The sequence below is a fragment of the Schistocerca gregaria genome, chromosome 10 (genome assembly GCF_023897955.1).
Source record: "Schistocerca gregaria isolate iqSchGreg1 chromosome 10, iqSchGreg1.2, whole genome shotgun sequence".
Lineage (NCBI taxonomy): Eukaryota > Metazoa > Arthropoda > Insecta > Orthoptera > Acrididae > Schistocerca > Schistocerca gregaria.
This window is the reverse complement of record NC_064929.1, coordinates 172530918-172551715: the sequence shown is the minus strand read 5'-3', so window position 1 is coordinate 172551715 and position 20798 is coordinate 172530918. Positions and strand designations below refer to the sequence as shown.

The following is a 20798-nucleotide window of genomic DNA, read 5'->3' as shown; positions in this document are numbered from 1 at the left end:
AAGATGAGGTCCCGTGTTTTTTATGTGCTTTTGATGACAAATAATGACCGAAACCAACAAATATTTAAACTTCAAATATTTATTACTCTGGTGGCCATCTCGATTTCACTGTCCACCTAAGACCATGACACAACACAAACTAGTACTTCTTTTACATGTTCTTTACATTGTTTATCCACCTCGAACAATAACACAGTAACACACATTACCGAAGTGACATTCCGACTGCGCCCTCAACCCTCCTTGCTACTTGTATTTATAACCTTGTCAAAGAACTACTAAAAAGAGATATAGTTTATAAGTCACATGTACATCTGTTATCATAATTTGTGCAGAAAAGTTATTAATCTACATCGAGTGACGTAATTTAACATGTTATTAAAATAACAGACAGATTTGTTGAATAGACAGAATAATTCTTTGGTACAAAAAGGCCGTTTGTCAATTGACTTTTCTAATTTGTATAAATAAATAAATAACACGAATTATTAAGAATTACATTGGTTTTCGTCTAAAATAGGAGTGATTACATGAATACTGAGTGAAAACGGTCCTAGTGAAAAAATAGGTTTCACTGGGTGCTTTTTATATAAGGAGATCCAAAATACGTGAGTTGGCCACTATTTTTCGTACTTCATATTAATTATTTAAGATGAACTTAGTGTTTTTACATGATGACATTTGCTGTATCAGTGATCAGGTGACATAAACTTTTGTGTGGGTCAGTTATTTAGTATAATTTAATGGGCTGACTGTTTATGGAGACATGTTATGCAATCATTGTTAACATACACAATAACTTTTCTATAATCATAAATACTTGTTAAACTGGTTGAATTTGGAGGGTATCGCATACTTCGGTAAAGTAAAGCCTTTAATAGGTTCCATTATGCCGTTCACCCTCGAAAACACTGTACATAGCTTACAGCGGGCTGGAACGTGCGTCGTCAACTCTTGTTGTCCCTATTGTCGTATCTGCAAGCTACCAGATCATCTTCCACGGATTAATGTGGAGATTACAAAGTCGCACTCGAAACGTAATCTGCATCGAGATATATTTTTAACGATTCAGGGCCGTTTACCCGAGCTAAAAGTCAGGCGATATTTATAAGTAATCCCTGAAGGAACATGACGTTTAATGTTTTTGTACAGATTTGTAATCAGAGAGGTAATCAACTGCAAACAAGCCCCACTGACTGACGCAAATGCCGCTTTCCAGACAAGGTACCGAGATTAAATCTGTAAGTTATAGTTTTGTTTGCCGACGTGAAACTTATTGACTGGCGCCATTTAGCGTTTCAGTAGAAAACAGCCGTCTGAAATAAAGAATTCTGTGGGAGATGAAAAGAAAAAGAGAAACACATAAGGGACAGTGAAACGAAAGCGAGACGGTTCGGAAAAAGTAACGAAATTATTATTATTTCAAAAGTAATCACCATAATTGTTAATACATTTATCCAAGTATGCGACAAAATGGTATATGTCTTCATGGAAAAATGTTTGCGGTTCCTACAGAACCATTACTGTACTCAAGCATGCGTCTCTTCGTCCGAAACAAATCGACGGCAACGAATGTCTTTCGGCTTCAAAATATGGACGTCGCACGTGGGAGACTGCCACCGTATGCAGGATCTGTAAGCGCTCTTCCCAGCGAAATTTCTGCAGCGTAGTCCAAACGCTGATCTGGACTTGTAAAACTAACCAAAACGACCTTGCTGTGCTGGTACTGCGAACGGCTGAAAGCAAGGGGAAACCAGCCGTAATTTTTCCCGAGGGTATGCAGCTTTAAACGAGGATAATGGAATGCTGTCGAATTAAGTTGGGTGATGCTGAGGGAATTAGATTAGGAAATGAGACACAGAAAGGAGTAAAGCAGTTTTGCTACTTGGGGAGCAAACTAACATGATGGTCGAAGTACAGAGGATATAAAATGTAGACTGGCAATGGCAAGGAAAGCGTTTCTGAGAAAGAGAAATTTTTTAAAATCGAGTATAGAGTTAAGTGTCAGGAAGTCTTTTCTCAGAGTATTTGTGTGGAGTGTGGCCATGTATGGTAGTGCAGCATGGACGATAAATAGTTTGTACAAGAAGAGAATAGAAGCTTTCAAAATGTGGTACTACAGAAGAATGCTGAAGATTTGATGGGTAGATCAAATAACTAATGACATATTGAATAGAATTGGGGAGAAGAGGAGTTTGTGGCACAACTTGACTAGGAGAAAGGATCGGTTGGTAGGACATGTTCTGAGACATCAAGGGATTATCAATTTAGTATTGGAGGGCAGCGTGGAGGGTAAAAATCACAGAGGGAGACCAAGAGATGAATACACTAATTAGATTCAGAAGTATGTAGGTTGCGGTAGGTACTGGGAGATAAAGAAGCTTGCACAGGATAGAGCGGAATGGTGAGCAGCATCAAACCAGTCTCAGGACTGAAGACCACAACAACAACAACAACAACATCAACAACAACAGTCCAAACATCCGGGAATGTTGACGGATGGCATCACTGTTTTGCAGGAAAATGCCCGAGCACGTGTTTCCGATGTCGTTTCGAGTACTATGCAAACGTTTCACCGGGAAGCCAATGGTCATCACTTCGAACACCTTCTGTAGATGGACGTTCATGCCACCTTTGTGATCTTCGTTGACGTTCAAAGGCCTTACCGTTACACATCATTTGATTCGTCTCGATAGCCGCTTTCAGAAAAGAAGTACCAAACTATAGCATCCGATTAAAAAAAAAAAAAAACAAAGTTGACCTTCATATCTTTGACGCAACCCCACTAGCAACAAAAAACCATCGTCATATTATGGCCCCTGTTGTCCCATGCAACATTTGTCCCACAAACTTTCCAGCTCCTATCACACTTTCGGAATTATTCTGGTGGCAATAGTCAGCTATTAACCCTGGATAATCTTGCAATTCTTTTCGCCTCGACTCATGCCACACAGGAAGCTTGCAGTTCGACCACCAGATCCTCCTTTCCTATTCCTGCCTAGCCATTTCCGTTGCAGAGAGACTTCCCTCCATGTTTTACATTGTTACAGCTGACTTTCCCTATGCATGAACCAGTAAAATATAAAATTTTCATTCTTTTACAGCATATTACTTTTTGACATTACATCCGCAGATTAATTAGAATTCCATAAATTATCATAAATAACCACAAATAACCAATATTTATATGCATGTTACATCAATGAGGATATTATACAGAAATCACATTAAGTAAAAAAAGACAAAGAAGTTACAGTAGATAAGAGCATTATATGTAATATAGATAATAGTGTTACAAACCTCTCATTCACTTCCGTCATTGCTTCTTCGATGTATATATTGAACAGCAGGGGCAGAAGACTACAGCCCTGTTTTACCCTATTTTTCATCTAAGTACTTCGTCCTTGGACTTCCAGACTTATTGTTGTTGTACATACTGTATATCACCCGTCTTTCCCTGTAGCCAACTCCTATTTTTCTGTCTTTCTAACAATTTGCCGCAGTTCGGACTCCCGCGCGCTTTTCGCAGATAGACAAGTCTTATGATGGTATTTCGATTTTATTCTTCATCCTTGGTTCCATTATCAAGCATAAAGTCAGTAACGTCTCTCTGTTGTCTTTACCTCTCCTAAGAACAAACTGATCGCCAACCACGAGATCCTTCTTTTTCTTCCCCATGCTTCTGTATATCATTCTTGTCAGAATCTTGGACGCATGAGATATTATGCTCATTGTCCGATAAGTTTGGGGCTGTTTTTGCTGTCTTCCGTTTTGTGAGGATGGTAATTTTACCGAAAGTTTGATGGTACGTCGCCAGTCTAATAGGTTATACACACCAACTTGAACAGTCGTTAGGTTGCCATTTTCCCTAATGATTTTTGCAATTCTGACAGAATGTTTTCTATGCCTTCGGCCTTATTTGCTCCCTTGTCTTCCACATCTCTATTAAATTCTGGCTCTAATGCTGGATCCTCACTGTCGTCCTTAGTGACTACAGTTTCTCCTCCTATCAAGTCATCAGGAAATAATACCCTCCATAGAGGCCTTTGTTGTACTCTTTCCACCTCTCCGCTCTTTCCTCTGCATTTAACAGTTGACAAACCACTGCACTATTAATGTGACCACGCTTTCCCTTACACGTAAGGTTGTTTTGACCTTTCTATATGCTGAGTCAGTCCTTCCAAGAATCATTCCTATTTCGATTTCTTCCGTATATAGTGTGCAGCATTTATTACTTAGTAGTTAATATTTAGAACTTAGCATTTAGTTCAAATGGCTCTGAGCACTATGGGAATTAAAATCTGAGGTCATCAGTCCCCTGCTTAAGCTTAACTAACCTAAAGGCATCACACACATCCATGCCCGCGGCAGGATTCGAACCGGCGACCGTAGCGGTCGCGCGGTTCTAGACTGAAGCGCCTAGAACCGCACGGTCACAACGGCCGGCCAAAAGCATTTAGTGTATAGTGTTTAGTACATTCATGTTCAGAATAAAGCAGAACACCTTCAACGACTGCAGATAGGACATTCATATTCACAGGGCTTTTACAGCAATATGCTCTGCAGACATGATTAGCATTTCAGTCATCTCGGTTCAGCATGTGGTGTCGTTGCCTAGTAGGCACAGGGTCCGCCATGGGCCAGGGCGTGATGCCATCGACGCGAATAAGGCGCGAATGGCGTCCTGTGGCGTAGCCACACATGCTGCATTCACCTGGTTCCAAAATTCATCTGTGGTGGTTTACATTGGTTCTTCAGCACTGCACCTGTGGTTTCACCATATCTCACACATTTTAGAATGGCGACAAGTCTGGCGATTTGGCGGGGCAGGATAAACGGCTCACATCCTGTGACAACAAGAAGGCAACATGTGGTAGTGCATTGTCTTGCTGAAAAATGGCACCTAATGACAAATGGCGCGCACCCACAGTGATCTGTGGTTGCACCCAATAGCACCCTGCACCAATAGGCCTTTAATTGGCACTGTACGTCTTGTGTGAATACAGTCGCTGTGATGCCGCTCTCTCTGTCTGCAGCAAACCAAGAGTCGACCATAATTTTGAACAGAAAACACTGGATTCGTCCGAAAATACTATCTTATGCCATTCCTGTCCCCAGTGACGTCGTCCCACACACCACTGCTGCTGGCACGTTTCTGCACATCTGTCAAAGATAGCTGGAGAAGTGGACGAGCACGTAACCAATACCACAATAAAAGGCGATGGACTGTCACCCCTGATAGTGTACGAAGTGTCACAGTGTTCCACTGTTGTGCCAAAGCCGAGGAGGACGCAGATCTGTCCTGCAGTGCCATTCGCATGAGATGTCCACCTCCTCAGGGGGTGGTCTAGGTGGTGTGACCTGACCCATCTCGACGTGTTCTACGACCTTCCGTGAACCATTCTGCACACACCTGTTGCATTCCCGAAACACTTCGTCCCCCTCACGAGCAGCAATCTCCAGGATGGATACACTACAGTCTCTCATGCCAATAATGCTCCCTTTTTCAAACTCACTCATTTGACGGTACGGTTCGCGCAAACGTCTGCGAGGAACCCTGTACGCCTGCTCAGTCCACACTGATCCATTACCTTCGGTTTACAACGTCAACGAAAGCCGCAGCTGGAGGTGCACCGCGATAACTATGTTGATCTTGAGCCTAGGGATCGACATGGTTCAAATGCTAATCGCTTCTGCAGAATATGTACAAGTACACGTCCAGTGATTATGAACGTTCTATCTCTAGTATTTCGAGGTCTTCTGTTTTTTTTTCTGATCATGAGTGTATATAGTATATGTGCCTCTACAGGGACTAAAGCAATATAGTACAGGACATCTACACTTCTAGACGCATGAGGCATTTCGTTTAGGCTATGTTACTGTGGCACAGGGATATTAATGTCTACCAGAACAACTGATGTGTGTCTACGACCAAGTAAAAACCTAGGCGTACTTTAGTTTTTCTTGGTGATACTTAAAACTGTGGGAAAATCGTAAAGAAAGAGAATCGACACGTTTGAGATTCTGTCACTGTAGAAGAATGTTGAAAATTACTAATGAACAGGTTCTCCGCAGAAAGTGGGAACATGTGGATAACAACGACAAGCAAAGACAGAAGATGGTGGAGCACGTGTCAAGAGATCACGGAATAATTTCCATGGTACTAGAGGGAGCCATAGAGATTAGAAACTTTGGGGAAGATAGAGACTGGAATACATACAAGAAATAATTGAAGATGTAAGGTGCAAATGATTCTCTGAGATGGACAGGCTGCATTTAGATGACGGATGAGTAAAAAAATAAAAGAAAATGAAACCTCTCAAGTCTTGCTCATAGTTTGCGGGTAGGCAAATTTTCGAACAAAAATATCATGCCTCCCAGAACTATTTCAGGTTGTTAGGCTTTATCAAACATTATCAGGACGACATAGAAATAAACGAAGTGTCTTACTGAAGCAAAAATAAAAAAAATATTATGGCAAACGCGATAGAAAACGATTACTACCTCTTTTTTATTTTGGTCTCCTATAAAATACTTCCTTATGAGGGTTTATTTTTTTTAATAAGGCCAATCAATACGTTAAACAAGTGGAAAAACATCAGGTCTCCGTTTCTTGTCTGAAGATTGGCCAGCTCGTCAGTGGCAGAAGATTGCAGTTGATTATTTCTCAAAAAATTATCATGCACGTCATGTTCATTTAGGGATTATATTCAGTGTAGTGTTAAAAAGAACCACGTCTCGTATCAGATTACATTTCTAATCCACCCATTAATCTGTGAGAGCAGCTCAGACATCTAGTGATTACAACGCTATCGATAAGTAATGACGCACGTTCCAGCCTGCGGTACGGTACATATAGACACGTCCAGGAGAGCATCTTCACACTCGTCATCCCTGCAGACACAATGGCCGTCCGAGTTCTCATCGCTGCTGCAGCCTTCTTGGCCGTCTTCCATGGTGAGTCTGACATAGCACACTAACACTTCATATTATAACATCATGCCTGTGCTGAACGCGCATTATAAGTTCAGGAGAACATCTCCTTCTTCACTACTCTCAATCATATATCAGCTGACGGTTGTATTCCAGGCAGTGAGGATGTGGCTTGTCTTATGTGAGGGCAGACCGTTCAGTGGAAGTGATATCCAAAAAACATCATCAAAGACATACCAGAATGAAAACCCAAGCAAATCAGCTGAGTCTGAGCAGTGCTTCGAACTAAATGCGACAAAAGCTGTACTGTGCCACGGCAAGTATCTGGCACAGTGTAATTAGGGGATCTAACAGAGCAGAGATGTAGCGAAACCTAATATAGAGGGGGCGAAAGTTTGAATTTAAGGGGGAGGGGCTTGTGCTTGATAATGAAAATTTATTAACGTCTGCAAGATTATCTCATACACCTCAGCTGGAATACCCTGAGACAATGTACATTTCACACAGTGAGAGTTCGGGGTACGAATAGCAAAACAGCTTCAAAGGGCATAGCAGGTGGGAACTGTCGAACTCAGCTATAAATTCATTTCCGGTTGAGGGTTCCAAGAATTCTTTACGGAAACCCCTCCCAAAACTGACCCCTCCCAAAACTGTAACCCCATCAGATCCAAACTCAGCCTACTGCGATAATGGCTGGAATGAAGGGAGTTATAACGGGCCGCCCAACTCACATGGCCAGATGAAGAAAGACGTATCGTAAATTTAAACAGGATTATCAACATGCACGTACTCTGGGAAGACAACCATTTATCAGCCATGTGAGGAAAATTTGTTAGAGCAGCATAAAGCCGAAATATTGATCTATTTAACTGTGTATTTGCTGTGTGAGAGGCCTTGGATATAGAACCACTCTGATAGATATCAGAAGAGACTGGACACGCCACTCTCAATTTGTTCCCAGGCTCCAGCGCGGCAGCCGCCGTGGACGTCCTGCCCCAGGCGTTCGCCAACGCGACGGCCCCCCTGCCCCTTCCAGAGCACAGCGTCTACTTCTACATCAGCAACGCCACCGCCGTCAAACAGCAGGTGCAGAGCGCCTTACAGGCCTACCTCGCCGACATGGGCATGACCGTGGACATGATGGCCGCCAGGACGCTCAGGCAGCTGTACCAGCAGGAGAGCAACTACTTCAAGCACTTTGAGTACCTCGCACTGCACCCTGAGCAGCTGGTGCCCACTTCGTACGACTCGGCACTGCCGTACCTGGGCGCCCTCTACCGTCGGATGGTCGCCCTTGTAAAGGATGGAGCTTCAGCCGCCAGCAGAGGTACCCCACAGGTAAGCAATAAAATGGTTGAGAGAAAGAACACATATGAATTGTAGTCCCCTACAAGCAGCCCTTTATCAGGAAACACATTCGATATTGGATAGGTAGCTGGAGTTTCACAGCTACCTCCCATTGGTGTAGATCTTGGCCATATTGTTTGGAAGGCACTCACAGTGGTCATGTCCAACGCTGTCGACCCGATTTTTACCCACTGTTTACCTATTCATACTCCAACTGTACATTCAACGTCAACTACTCTACCACCTAATATCATCTCTACATGCAAAACAATCTTATGCGTAACTCACACACCATTTAAGCCTACAACATAACCACTCAACTTACGTCCTCGAAATTTGTCCTGGCCTGTCATGTCAGGTGTTTTAGTGGAGATCACACTATTGCTATCATCATGATCATCATCATCTTCATCTGACCATCCATCACCAAGGGCTTTTTAAAGGAAATAGATCCTAATAGTGCCAACACCATCAATAAATTAAAACTCCTTAATTTATAAATATATGTGTATTTTATACTCATTTTTACTGATGTCTACTTATCCTCAACCTTGATGGTCGAGTGAATAAAACGATGGCAAGGTCGTGCACGGATAGCGAAATATTAAGCGACCCCTAGCGATAATCTGGAAATCCGGGTTCAAATTCCGGTCCGGCACAAATTTTCATTGTGCCATTCCAATCTACAGGTGATGGTAGTCCATATTCGTGACTGTGAGTTCACTGACAAGTTTTGTAACAGCTGTTGTCACTGCAGTGTCTGTTCCTTTGGACATTCATGTGTGTCCAAAGGAAACTGCATCGTAACCAGAACAACACAGACACTGCAATAACGTAAACATCGTAAAAATTAAAAGTTTGTAAGAGAGTGCACAACAATACAAAAATGGCTCTCAGCACTATGGGACTTAACATCTCTGGTCATCAGTCCCCTAGAACGTAGAACTACTTAAACCTAACTAACCTAAAGACATCACACACATCCATGCCCGAGGCAGGATTAGAACCTGCGACCGTAGCAGTCGCACGGTTCCGGACTGAGCGCCTAGAACCGCTAGACCACCGCGGTCGGCACAATACTACAATTTAGTCTGCTACTGCCTAGCGTTATAACTGCAAATTGGTTGGCAAAGTCTATATAATATTTTCATGAGACACTTAACATCAATAAATATATAATATATATCAATAATACATTGTAGGCTACATTTGTGATGATACCCAATGACTGTAGGTTTCACGGAATCTGCGTCAAGTGGAGTATTCCGAATGGAGCCCAGAGGACTCTTACGTCAAGCTGCCTGAGGTGGTCGGCAGTGGAATCTCGGAGCTGCGTTCCTGGGTCAACCACTTGATGGACACCGGCCTCTCAGCCGCCAACAGCCAATTGGCGGGCATAATGAAGAAGACGCGCGAAGAGGTGAGTAGCGCACAAATTCCAGCACATACGATTCACAGTAAACACAAAGCCTAATACAGCAAGGCATGAACTGCTAAAAGCGTAACTGTTTTGGCTAGTAATGATACCTGGACATTGGTACACACCACCCCACCTGTTGGTAAGGATACTGTAGTTATATATGAATATATACTGGACCATGGTGCACACACCTACCCACTTGGTAGTATGAATATTGTGTGTATGTGTGTGTGTGTGTGTGTGAGAGAGAGAGAGAGAGAGAGAGAGAGAGAGAGAGAGAGAGAGAGAGAGAGAGAGAGAGAGAGAGAGAGAGAGAATGTGGACTAGACAGCACTGTAGTAACAACAGCATTGTTTTTCCAGCAACTCATCCCATACGTGCAGAGTGCCCAGTTCAATGCGAGAAGGGCCAGTGGATGGTACGAGGATAAGTTCCAGCAGTACTCCAGCCCAGAGGTCTACCAGGACTTCGTGGCTGCTCGGCAGGAACTGTGGGACCTCCAGCTGATCGCCTAACCATCGATGGAGTCTCATTACGTGTAAAATCTGAATAAATACACCATTATTACGAAGTATGCCACATAATGTTTTTACTGTCACCTTCCCTGTGAGCTGTCTGTCTAAATACCTCTCTGAAATAAACGCATGCCTATATTTACAACACGTAAAGAATTATTTGTCTAAGTAGAAGGAACACACTGGTTTAATGCTTTCGTTAACACAAATCTTACACATTTCAGAAAAAAAACTTCCCTTTGTCTTGATCAGTGGCATACCATCACTAACAGAATTAGTTTCTGTTGAAAATCAGTGAGGTGAGAAATGTGCTGGGATAATTTTAACCTGACCGTCATGAATATGAGCTCTTAAGCAGCTGCACAACAATGAAACTATTACCGGATCTCAAATTTTTAAAGCTCAAATGAGCAATAATTGGCGCTGTTGTTGTGACACGTTTATATTGTTGAAATAATGGCATTACAGTAACTGTGAGTAGTTTGAATACGGTGAGCGTTTAACGTAAGAGTACTGTAAGAAAATTGAAGATCAAGTGAAAATTATCATAGATAATATTCTTTTACGATGCCTCGAATTCCTTTATTCAAGTTTAGAGACTGACTGCTTACAATTCGTTTGAAAACTTCATCATGGTCACACTCCCATTAGTGGTGGATTTTGTGAAAGTTGACAATAATCACTGGTTGTTCCGCAAGACTGCGACGCTACGTGTCACATCTATTCTGTCACAATCGGCATAGGTAGAACGCGGTTAATGATCGTTGATGCTGGTGCTGACGTAGACAATGGAGGAGCAATCAGTCCATTTCTGTCTTCAATAACAGACGAGTTCAAATAGCAGGAGCAAAGTCCAGAATGTGGTGAGTCATCTTAAAGCCGTCGGCACACGGAACGTCAACGTTGAGCGTGCCAAGTTCAACGCGCTGCTGAACGCTCAGGAACGATGCGACTTGTGCATACGGTGCGTGGGCCCCAACGTGGTACACGCGATCGCAACGCACTCCGGCGCAATTGTGGGAAGTTTCTAGTTCGTAAATCACACTGTTTACTAAACGGGCGCGGGTAAAATTCCCACATTATCTCTATTAAAACGCACACTCCCTCCATTGTCCACAAAAAGGAAAGTACCTTGTCAAATCAATAAGGACACCGGCTTATAAAAGTTCCATTACAAAAAGTGCGATACAAATTTGCAATATTTCTTCACATAAGATAAGTATTATTTCATCATTCCCAAATTTTAGTAAAACTCTAAGGTCAGTCTTACTTGATCATTGTTCCTACCCAGTAGAAGAATCTTTGCAACAGGTTATTTACGAAGTGTAAAAGAAAAAGGAGCAAAATAGCTTTACACAAGTAGTGCAAGGTGTCCTGTAGATCAAGCCAATCGAACGCCCAAAGAAGGGTGAACGAATATTTACATAACATCAAAAATTGTAATATATACTTATATCAAACTGATAATAAAGTAACAGAACCTAATAAAATCGCAAATGTTAGGGGAAAAAAATTTTCCTACTGGAGAGTCGCGAACCACCGCCCAAACGTAAAAATTTCACTTATCAGTGACGCTACTCGCCACATCAAAAATAATAGTATATTCTTATATCAAACTGATAATAAAGTAACAGAACCTAATAAAATCGCAAATGTTAGTGAAAAAAATTTTCCTACTGGAGAGTCGCGAACCACCGCCCAAACGTAGAAATGTAACATATCAGTGACGATACTCACCACGCTTTTTTTGCTTTTTTTTACTTTATTAAAACAACAATTTATGTACATAAGCACAAAAACAAGCTATGAAGTGCTGGAACTGTTTCAACACGAATTGTATCCTACAATAGACTGAAGAATAAATTTCAATATAGTGCTATTTGTAAGCTTTCAAAATAGAACAAAAATAGTAAACTGACAATAGCCGTTTCAGTCCAGACAGAGACATAGAAATAAAAAGGAAACATAAATAACAACACCGTGAATTCATTGTCCCAGGAAGGGGAAACTTTATTGACACATTCCTGGGGTCAGATACATCACATGATCACACTGACAGAACCACAGGCAACAGAGCATGCACAATGTCGGAACTAGTACAGTGTATATCCACCTTTCGCAGCAATGCAGGCTGCTATTCTCCCATGGAGACGATCGTAGAGATGCTGGATGTAGTCCTGTGGAACGGCTTGCCATGCCATTTCCACCTGGCGCCTCAGTTGGATCAGCGTTCGTGCTGGACGTGCAGACCGCGTGAGACGACGCTTCATCCAGTCCCAAACATGCTCAATGGGGGACAGATCCGGAGATCTTGCTGGCCAGGGTAGTTGACTTACACCTTCTAGAGCACGTTGGGTGGCACGGGATACATGCGGACGTGCATTGTCCTGTTGGAACAGCAAGTTCCCTTGCCGGTCTAGGAATGGTAGAACGATGGGTTCGATGATGGTTTGGATGTACCGTGCACTATTCAGTGTCCCCTCGACGATCGCCAGAGGTGTACGGCCAGTGTAGGAGATCGCTCCCCACACCATGATGCCGGGTGTTGGCCCTGTGTGCCTCGGTCGTATGCAGTCCTGATTGTGGCGCTCACCTGCACGGCGCCAAACACGCATACGACCATCATTGGCACCAAGGCAGAAGCGACTCTCATCGCTGAAGACGACACGTCTCCATTCGTCCCTCCATTCACGCCTGTCGTGACACCACTGGAGGCGGGCTGCACGATGTTGGGGCGTGAGCGGAAGACGGCCTAACGGTGTGCGGGACCGTAGCCCAGCTTCATGGAGACGGTTGCGAATGGTCCTCGCCGATACCCCAGGAGCAACAGTGTCCCTAATTTGCTGGGAAGTGGCGGTGCGGTCCCCTACGGTACTGCGTAGGATCCTACGGCATTGGCGTGCATCCGTGCGTCGCTGCGGTCCAGTCCCAGGTCGACGGGCACGTGCACCTTCCGCCGACCACTGGCGACAACATCGATGTACTGTGGAGACCTCACGCCCCACGTGTTGAGCAATTTGGCGGTACGTCCACCCGGCCTCCCGCATGCCCACTATACGCCCTCGCTCAAAGTCCGTCAACTGCACATACGGTTCTCGTCCACGCTGTCGCGGCATGCTACCAGTGTTAAAGACTGCGATGGAGCTCCGTATGCCACGGTAAACTGGCTGGCACTGACGGCGGCGGTGCACAAATGCTGCGCAGCTAGCGCCATTCGACGGCCAACACCGCGGTTCCTGGTGTGTCTGCTGTGCCGTGCGTGTGATCATTGCTTGTACAGCCCTCTCGCAGTGTCCGGAGCAAGTATGGTGTGTCTGACACACCGGTGTCAATGTGTTCTTTTTTCCATTTTCAGGAGTGTATAATTGACTGTCTTAACTAGAATGGCAGTTCTGTCATTTGATTCATAACCGTCCAAACTCAGTCATTTGGAGCATACAAACGGATAACAAGAGATGCACAGGAACATAAATTAATGAAAACGGCATAATGAAGTTAATAACACCATTAAGAAGTCGGGGGCAGTCCGAGGAACGTTATTCGTTGTGTATTTTGTTCTCTACATAGTCTTGTATGTGATTTGTGTCCTTACCGGCATTGAGAATTACCCAACGCCTTGTTTTTCAAAAATTATGTCTAACATGTTAGCAAACATCTTCCAGAAATTTGGGTAACGTTTCATCTTCCAGCGTGCCGTTCTCACGTAAGCCTGGAAACTAAACCAACGTTTCAAAGTACATTCTTATTCCTAGGATCTTACCTATCTTAGCACTTACTGAAAGCTTTAATAGTAACATAGTTTCTAACTAAAATTTAATTATATCAAATTGAACCAAAAACAATGCGTTTTGGGTGCATCTTCAGTGCATTGGTGCCTTCAAATGGCAATCTCTCATAATACGCAAGATACAATAATTCTTTTACGACGAATATGATGTTTCTCATTATTTTATTGCAACGTATCACACAGTTAACAACGTGTTTTCCAGTGATTCTCAATTTGCTGGTGCTCAGAAACGGCATATTTAGGTGTAGGCTTGAAATGTATGCCAATATGGTGCCTCACAACTTCGTGCTAGGCACGCTCAAAGCTGCCGGCACGGTAACTCAGCGTGTTAGGTCAGAGGGTTAGCAGCCCTTTGTAATAAAAAAAACTGAGTTAATCAATCAATAACGAACTTAAACGGGTGACGTACGACGTCCGCCACGAGCAGAAACAACGAAAGAAAGCGAGAAAATGAGATAAAAAAAAACAAAAAAGCGCTCAACGTTTAGATGCACGGTCCGTGTGCAGACGGCTTAAAAGTGTCCTTTCGCTACTCCAAACGTGATTTTTGCGATCCGTCCTAACCTCGTCTTTGTCATCGGTATAATGCTATCAAATGCTGCTACTTGCGCTGAGAGATGGCTTCCCAGCCGGTTCGAAATTCGGATCATCCGATCTTGAAACTAGTATACGCTAAAAAAATTTAGTTCTTGCACATCTTACAACCTGATAGCTTTGCTCGGTGAAGAATTTATATTATTTTCGATATTTAGCACAGTTACTTCGTCGCATCGAATGAAGTAAAACAGTGCACAAAATTTTAAAGAGAATTCACAGATGAAAATGCCTTTCGTTACTTTGCGTATACTTGCTTTTACCTAGCACATTGCGGTACGTGAAATGTGCGAGGGTCATTCAATAATTAAAGAGGCAAATTAGTCTGAGAAAATAGTGTTTATTTTTAGAAATCAGTACTCTTTCTACTTTTCAACATAATCCCCTTGAAAATTTGTGTACTTGTTGCAACGGGCCACAAGCTTTTTTTTTATTCCGGCTGCGAAGAGCTCTTTATCTTGGTGTTGGAACCAATTCCCCACAAACTTTTTCACGTCCTCGTCCTGGAACTTGTCCCCACGTAATGCTTCCTTCAGTGCACCAAACGAATGGAAATCACCAGGTGCTAAATCATGACTGTAAGGGAGGTGAGGCAGTACTTCACAGGCCATTCTGCGATGGTTTCACGAGTTAGTTGAGCAATATGTGGACCTGCGTTGTCTTGCTGGAGAATCACTACTGTCCTCTGAGACCCACGACTTTTCTCTCTCACGGCTATCTTCACTTTTTTGAAACGCAAATCCGAGAAGTATTGGCTGTTAATTGTATGCTGCTCTTCGAGATAATCACAAAAAAGGGGACCTTCAGATCCCAGAACATCGTGGACATGGCTTTTCCTGACGATGCTTGGGTTTTGAACTTTTTCTTGAAGGGTGAGTTGGTGTGCTTTCACTCCATGGTTTGTCTTTCTGAGTCAGGGTCATAACAGTGAACCAAAGTTTCATACCAAGCCTAAATTTTGTTGAGGAAGTGCTCATCTTCTCTTTCATAACCTTCGTTTAACTCTGTGCACACTCTCAACCTTTGTTCCTTGTGTAACCGCGTCAACTCCTTTGGGACCCGTCATGCACGTGCTTTGCGGTATTTCAGCCTGTTATAGATAATAGTGTGAACTGCACCAGTGCTAACTTGAACCTTACCAGCTATCATTTCCACAGTCACACGGCGATCAGCACGAATAATCTCATCAATTCGACTTTCAAGTGAGGTAGTTGATACTGCAACTGGTCTGCTACAACAGTGTTCGTCAGTCACTGAGTCGCGACCATTTATGAACTCCTCTAGCCACTTGTAAGAATTTGCATGATTCATACAACCTTCAGCATAAACTTTACACATTCTACAGTGTATATTCACTGGCTTCTCGCCTTCCGCAAGTAAAAAACGAATAACAGAATGTTGTTCAACTAATGTGGACGTTACAAGCAGAGACGCCATACTGAAACGTATATTTGAAGCTATTAACAAAACAATGTTGATACATCAGCTGATCAGGGCTCGTCCCAGTGATGCCAACTTAAAGCCACAAAAATACCAAACTTGCCCTAATAGCAGTTATTCTCCAACCCAATTTGTCTCTTTAATTATTGAATGACCGTCATAGGTAAGATAACGAAATTTTATTCAAAATTGTGAGCAGGACGATATCTCATTTCGTTCTCGTGTATTTAGATTTTATAACTAGTGAACGGTCAAGCATAATAAGCCCATTTCCGTCCATGCGTATCTGGTATTATGTGGTCATAAGAATCGTCATCTTTCATAAATGGTTCAAGGCATCAAAATAAGATTTTTGCAGCTGATGGACTTGTTGTGTGACGAATACTTGAAACTTTTTTATTTAGTGAGATACGGAGGAAACGGGTCTGCAGCACTGAGTGGCCGGAGCTCAGGGCGCATACACATATCAATAGGACAGTGGGAATACCCAAGCGGCGTGCGTATACATCTCCTCAGCACCTGGCTGGTGGTAGAGCTAGACACGTAAACACGTCGACAGCAGTGAAAGGGTTCCAGGTGGTCAAAGGAGCAATAACTGGCGCTATAGAAACGCCATATTTGTTACAATCTATCAGTGGCGCCTATCTGAGGTTTCAGAGAATAGTAAGAATTGCCAAACATCTGCGAGCCGCGATGTTTATGACCTCTTTCCTGTCAGTTTACAGGCCCATGTAATGTGCCCACAGAGGCAGTTTTGGCCACTCAATGGGAGCAAAGTACAGCTGCGGTATGAAGCCCGTGTGTGTGTGTGTGTGTGTGTGTGTGTGTGTGTGTGTGTGACCTCTCCATAACGATGAAAGGGCTGGTTGAGGAATCCCAATCACGAATGCATAGTAAAATGTGACGATGAGCACGTGACTTTCCGTGATGTAGATTCATCTGTATGCGTACTGGAGACTGCGGCATTTAGAACGAACGTTTAGGCGGGAAAAAGCTCTGATCCCATTGCATCCTGTTAGGTTTTGCCAAAGCTAAATGCACGGTCATATCGACTGATCAAATGAAATGTCCAACAAAAGTCGAGTGAGGAAATGCAAAATCCGTACACCACATCGTAACATGAGACGAATCGTTTAGATAATCGTACGAGACGACAACTAAGCAGGAACCAAGTGTTTAGTGTTCCAAGACTAATCAAAACCAACGACAATGGCACGGACAGAAAGAACGTACGAAAACATAGTGGACTGAGTACTTATTTTCACTCACATGCCGTGACCACTGTTTTAGAGGATGGAAGACCGGTTAATGCACGATGATGTACAACAATTTCTTCACCACAAACATTTTATGATTGTAGAAAAACAACAGAAAACGTCGCATGATTCCTCTTCATGAATGCCAGCTGCCATACAGAACAGCGAAAAATGAATTAAACTGCTTTACAGAAGTGGATCACTCATAAGACATATCTGGATGTCAATATAATGTCGCACATGTAGACAACATCACAGGGATGGGAAAAACCGATATATTTATACTCTACTTCTGAATGAGCAGTATCTTTTAGTAATTGTTTGGCCTCAGTTATAGGAGGTTTTCTATATTGTTTACTAATAACCGAGTAAAAGACTGAAAATTAAAAGCATACCAGTCGTTTTTGGTTTTTAAACATACCTTTTCTTTAAATGAGAAATTTTTATTTGTAAAATTTCCATTGCTTTGAAATGTCACATTATTACATGTGGGATAAGCCGTCAGTGCTATTTTAATAACAATACCGACAGAAACGAAGAACAAACACATGGCGTAAGGATTGGTACAGCATTGTTGAAACAATAACATACCCGTTAGGACGTGGCGTAGCCAATTAGATAGTACCCGTGTACATGCAGTGATTGACACTTGTCGCATCTGGTCTATATGCTTGTTTCGTTTGTCGGAATGAGTTGTATCAGAGTGTGATACCATCCCTTGTCTGGATGTATTTTATGGAGTGTGGTATCAGTTAACAGCAATGCTCGATTTGCTCAACTTGTGACATTATACGAGGTACGTCCACAAGGTAAGTTCCGTTTGGTTATATAAAAAAAACGTGTACAGACACAGAAAAAATATTAAACTACTCTTCAACATATCTTCCGAAATTTTGTAGGCACTTGTCATAGGGTGGCACAAGTTTTTGTACGCCTTCTTCATAGAAGCTTGCCGCCTGTGTATTCAACCATGTGGTAACATGTTCTTTCAGCTCGTCATCATCGTTGAAATGTTGATCACCAAGGACAGATTTTAGGTGGAAGAGGTGAAAGTCGCTTTGAGCGAGGTCCGGGCTGTACGGAGGAGAATCAGAGTCCCAGTGAAATTCCTGCAAGAGTTGTTCGGTCACATTCGCTGTGTGAGGTCGGGCATTATCGTGGAAAAAACAACACCTTTTGACAGTAATCCTCGGCGATTGTTCTGTATTGCGCGGCGTAATTTCTTAATGGCCTCGCAGTAACCATGTGCATTGATTGGTTGCCCTCGTGCTAAGAAATTAATCAGCAAAATGCCTTTTCTGTCCCAAAAAAGGTGCACATGACTTTTCGAGGTCTCAGTATTTGCTTAGGCTTAACCTCCGTTGGGGATGAAGTGTGCCTCCATTGCGTTGATTTCCGTTTTGTTTCAGGGGTGTCGTACGATACCCAAGTTCCATTCCCTGTCACTATCCGAGAAAGAAAACCATCGCCTTCTTCATTGTAGCGGGTCCAAAACTGAAGTGCGCTGCCCAACCGTTGTTTTTTGTGTTGTTCAGTAAGAGTTTTTGGTACCCAACGTGTGCAAAGTTTTCGAAATTTCAGTTTTTCAGTAACAATTTCATGAACTAGTGATCGTGAGATTTGCGGAACTTTCATAGCAAGGGCACTAAGTGAAAACGTAACAGCTGTTTGAGATCATTCGGAGTTCTGTTTATTATACAGCGGATCTGCAGATTTCCCGTTACAAAGTTCTACGCTTTGTACAGGGGAGAGAGTATACAATATTTGGGATAGGAACGCATGTCTGCCACAGCCGTTTGGAAACGTGCACAGGATATGAATAAACACTGAAACAATTATGTGTAACAGCGAAACAGGGTACCACTTACTGGACGAAGTGTTTCTACTATCTTATAAGCAAAATACTACATGGCTGGGAGAGGGAAGAGAATACAGAGAGAGTACTGTCACACGCAAAGAGGGAATTCCTGGCCAGATGAAATCTGATTGTATCAAATACTGGTCTTAACTGCAGGAATAAGGTGAGTTTGGAGTGCAGACGTGGACGTGACTGTAGAATTCTGAGAAAACCGGAAATGAAGGGAATAGAGGAGTTTGATGTGTAGTGCCACAAAACGATAAGTTAATGAATGAAGATATTGTACGCATTATCTACAAAGAAAGGAACATGTGGAAAACAAGGACAAGAAGAAGGGACAGGATGATAGGACATGGGTTAAGACATTAGAGAAAAACTTCCACCCAACTAGAGGCAGCTGTAGACGGCAAAAACTTGAAAAAACGACTGCGATAAAATAACGGATATTCGAAAACACACGGAGACGTACCATCAATCCTAGTGGAAGATCTTCCAGCTTCCGGATCGGGACAGCGACTGATGATACAAATAATGAAGAAAAATCTACCTCATGACACCACGTTGTAGAGCATACACTCCGATATATACAGTCGATGAGAACTAGAACTACATGGGTTCTACGATACATTGGTCAAGGAATAAATATATTCTTCTGGTTCACGATGGACCTCAAGATGGCATAAGTACAGCTCCTAAACTAGTAGCTTGAAATAAATTTCTTTGATGATATGACTGTGATGGTTCTTTCTTTTCTATTTACCGTCAGTCCTTCCCGCGCCCCATTCCCGACTGGCAAATGAAATGGAGAAATGGCAGTAGTACACAAAATAAACCCCGCCATGTTCCATAAGATGGCTGGTAGTGTAGAGACTCAGATGTAGTTGTAGCATGCAGTTCTAAACCCTCCTTCCAGCATGGATCAAAGTTCCAGTCTTGGACCAGAAGGTTTAAAACCTGTCAAGAATTTTCATTGGAGCTAAAACTCCACTGCAGGGTGAAAGGTTCATTGTGAAAACAGCATAAAAGTGGTTCTCTTTTATAGAAATTTGGAACATAAGTGGTCTCGTAGGGTTCTCTTAAACTTCACCTTGCATGAGCTATGCTAAGGAGAACGTACAGGAATTGCTTGATATCTTTTCTTGAGCCAGTCAGATTTTCTGGATGAAACTATTTGTTTCAGAAAAATCGGTGTACTTCAGTGATCACGGACTTTAATTTCTCTATCTTTTGATATCTTGGTCAAATGGTAATTCCGTCAGTCGGAAGTTCCGTCAATGACTTTGGTATCTGTTAAAAAATATATTGTAATGTCCATATTGGTTTCCACAAACAGTGTTAATTTTCACGTAAATGTAGGACCTGCGTATGTGACAAGAGATTATTAAGAGGTCATAAAAACTTAGAACTTGTGAGTGGACGATGCTCGACAATATCTACATACAGATACGAGAAAACTTTTCGTATTTAATGGTCTCGGTTTACACCTAAAGAGTGTGATCGCGTCACGCAGTAAGGTTCAGAATAACCTCATGTTATCAGGTAGTACTAAATTACGTCAATCGTCAGTTTTTGGAGATTGCAGTTAATTATTTCACAGAATGGTAATCTAAAAAAAATATCACGCATCTGATGTTAGTTCAGGGATTAC

General features: G+C 42.6%; 2 protein-coding genes across 7 annotated transcripts in view; one reads left to right on the top strand and one right to left on the bottom strand.

The window, feature by feature from the left end:
• LOC126293273 (uncharacterized) overlaps positions 1-20798 on the bottom strand; it is an 869155-nt gene that overhangs the window by 572773 nt on the left and 275584 nt on the right. The window lies entirely within an intron of this gene.
• On the top strand, positions 6884-10274 carry LOC126293274 (uncharacterized). The gene is made up of 4 exons (XM_049986398.1): positions 6884-6957; positions 7895-8271; positions 9515-9700; positions 10063-10274. Exons 1-4 carry the CDS (start codon positions 6906-6908, stop codon positions 10213-10215), a joined length of 768 nt encoding a protein of 255 aa, XP_049842355.1. The 5' UTR covers positions 6884-6905; the 3' UTR covers positions 10216-10274.

Coding starts and splice junctions, on each gene's coding strand:
- LOC126293274 (XM_049986398.1), top strand. CDS start 6,906: ATGGCCGTCCGAGTTCTCATCGCTGCTGCAGCCTTCTTGGCCGTCTTC. Junction 6,958..7,894: donor CTTCTTGGCCGTCTTCCATG/GTGAGTCTGACA, acceptor ATTTGTTCCCAG/GCTCCAGCGCGGCAGCCGCC. Junction 9,701..10,062: donor TGAAGAAGACGCGCGAAGAG/GTGAGTAGCGCA, acceptor TTGTTTTTCCAG/CAACTCATCCCATACGTGCA.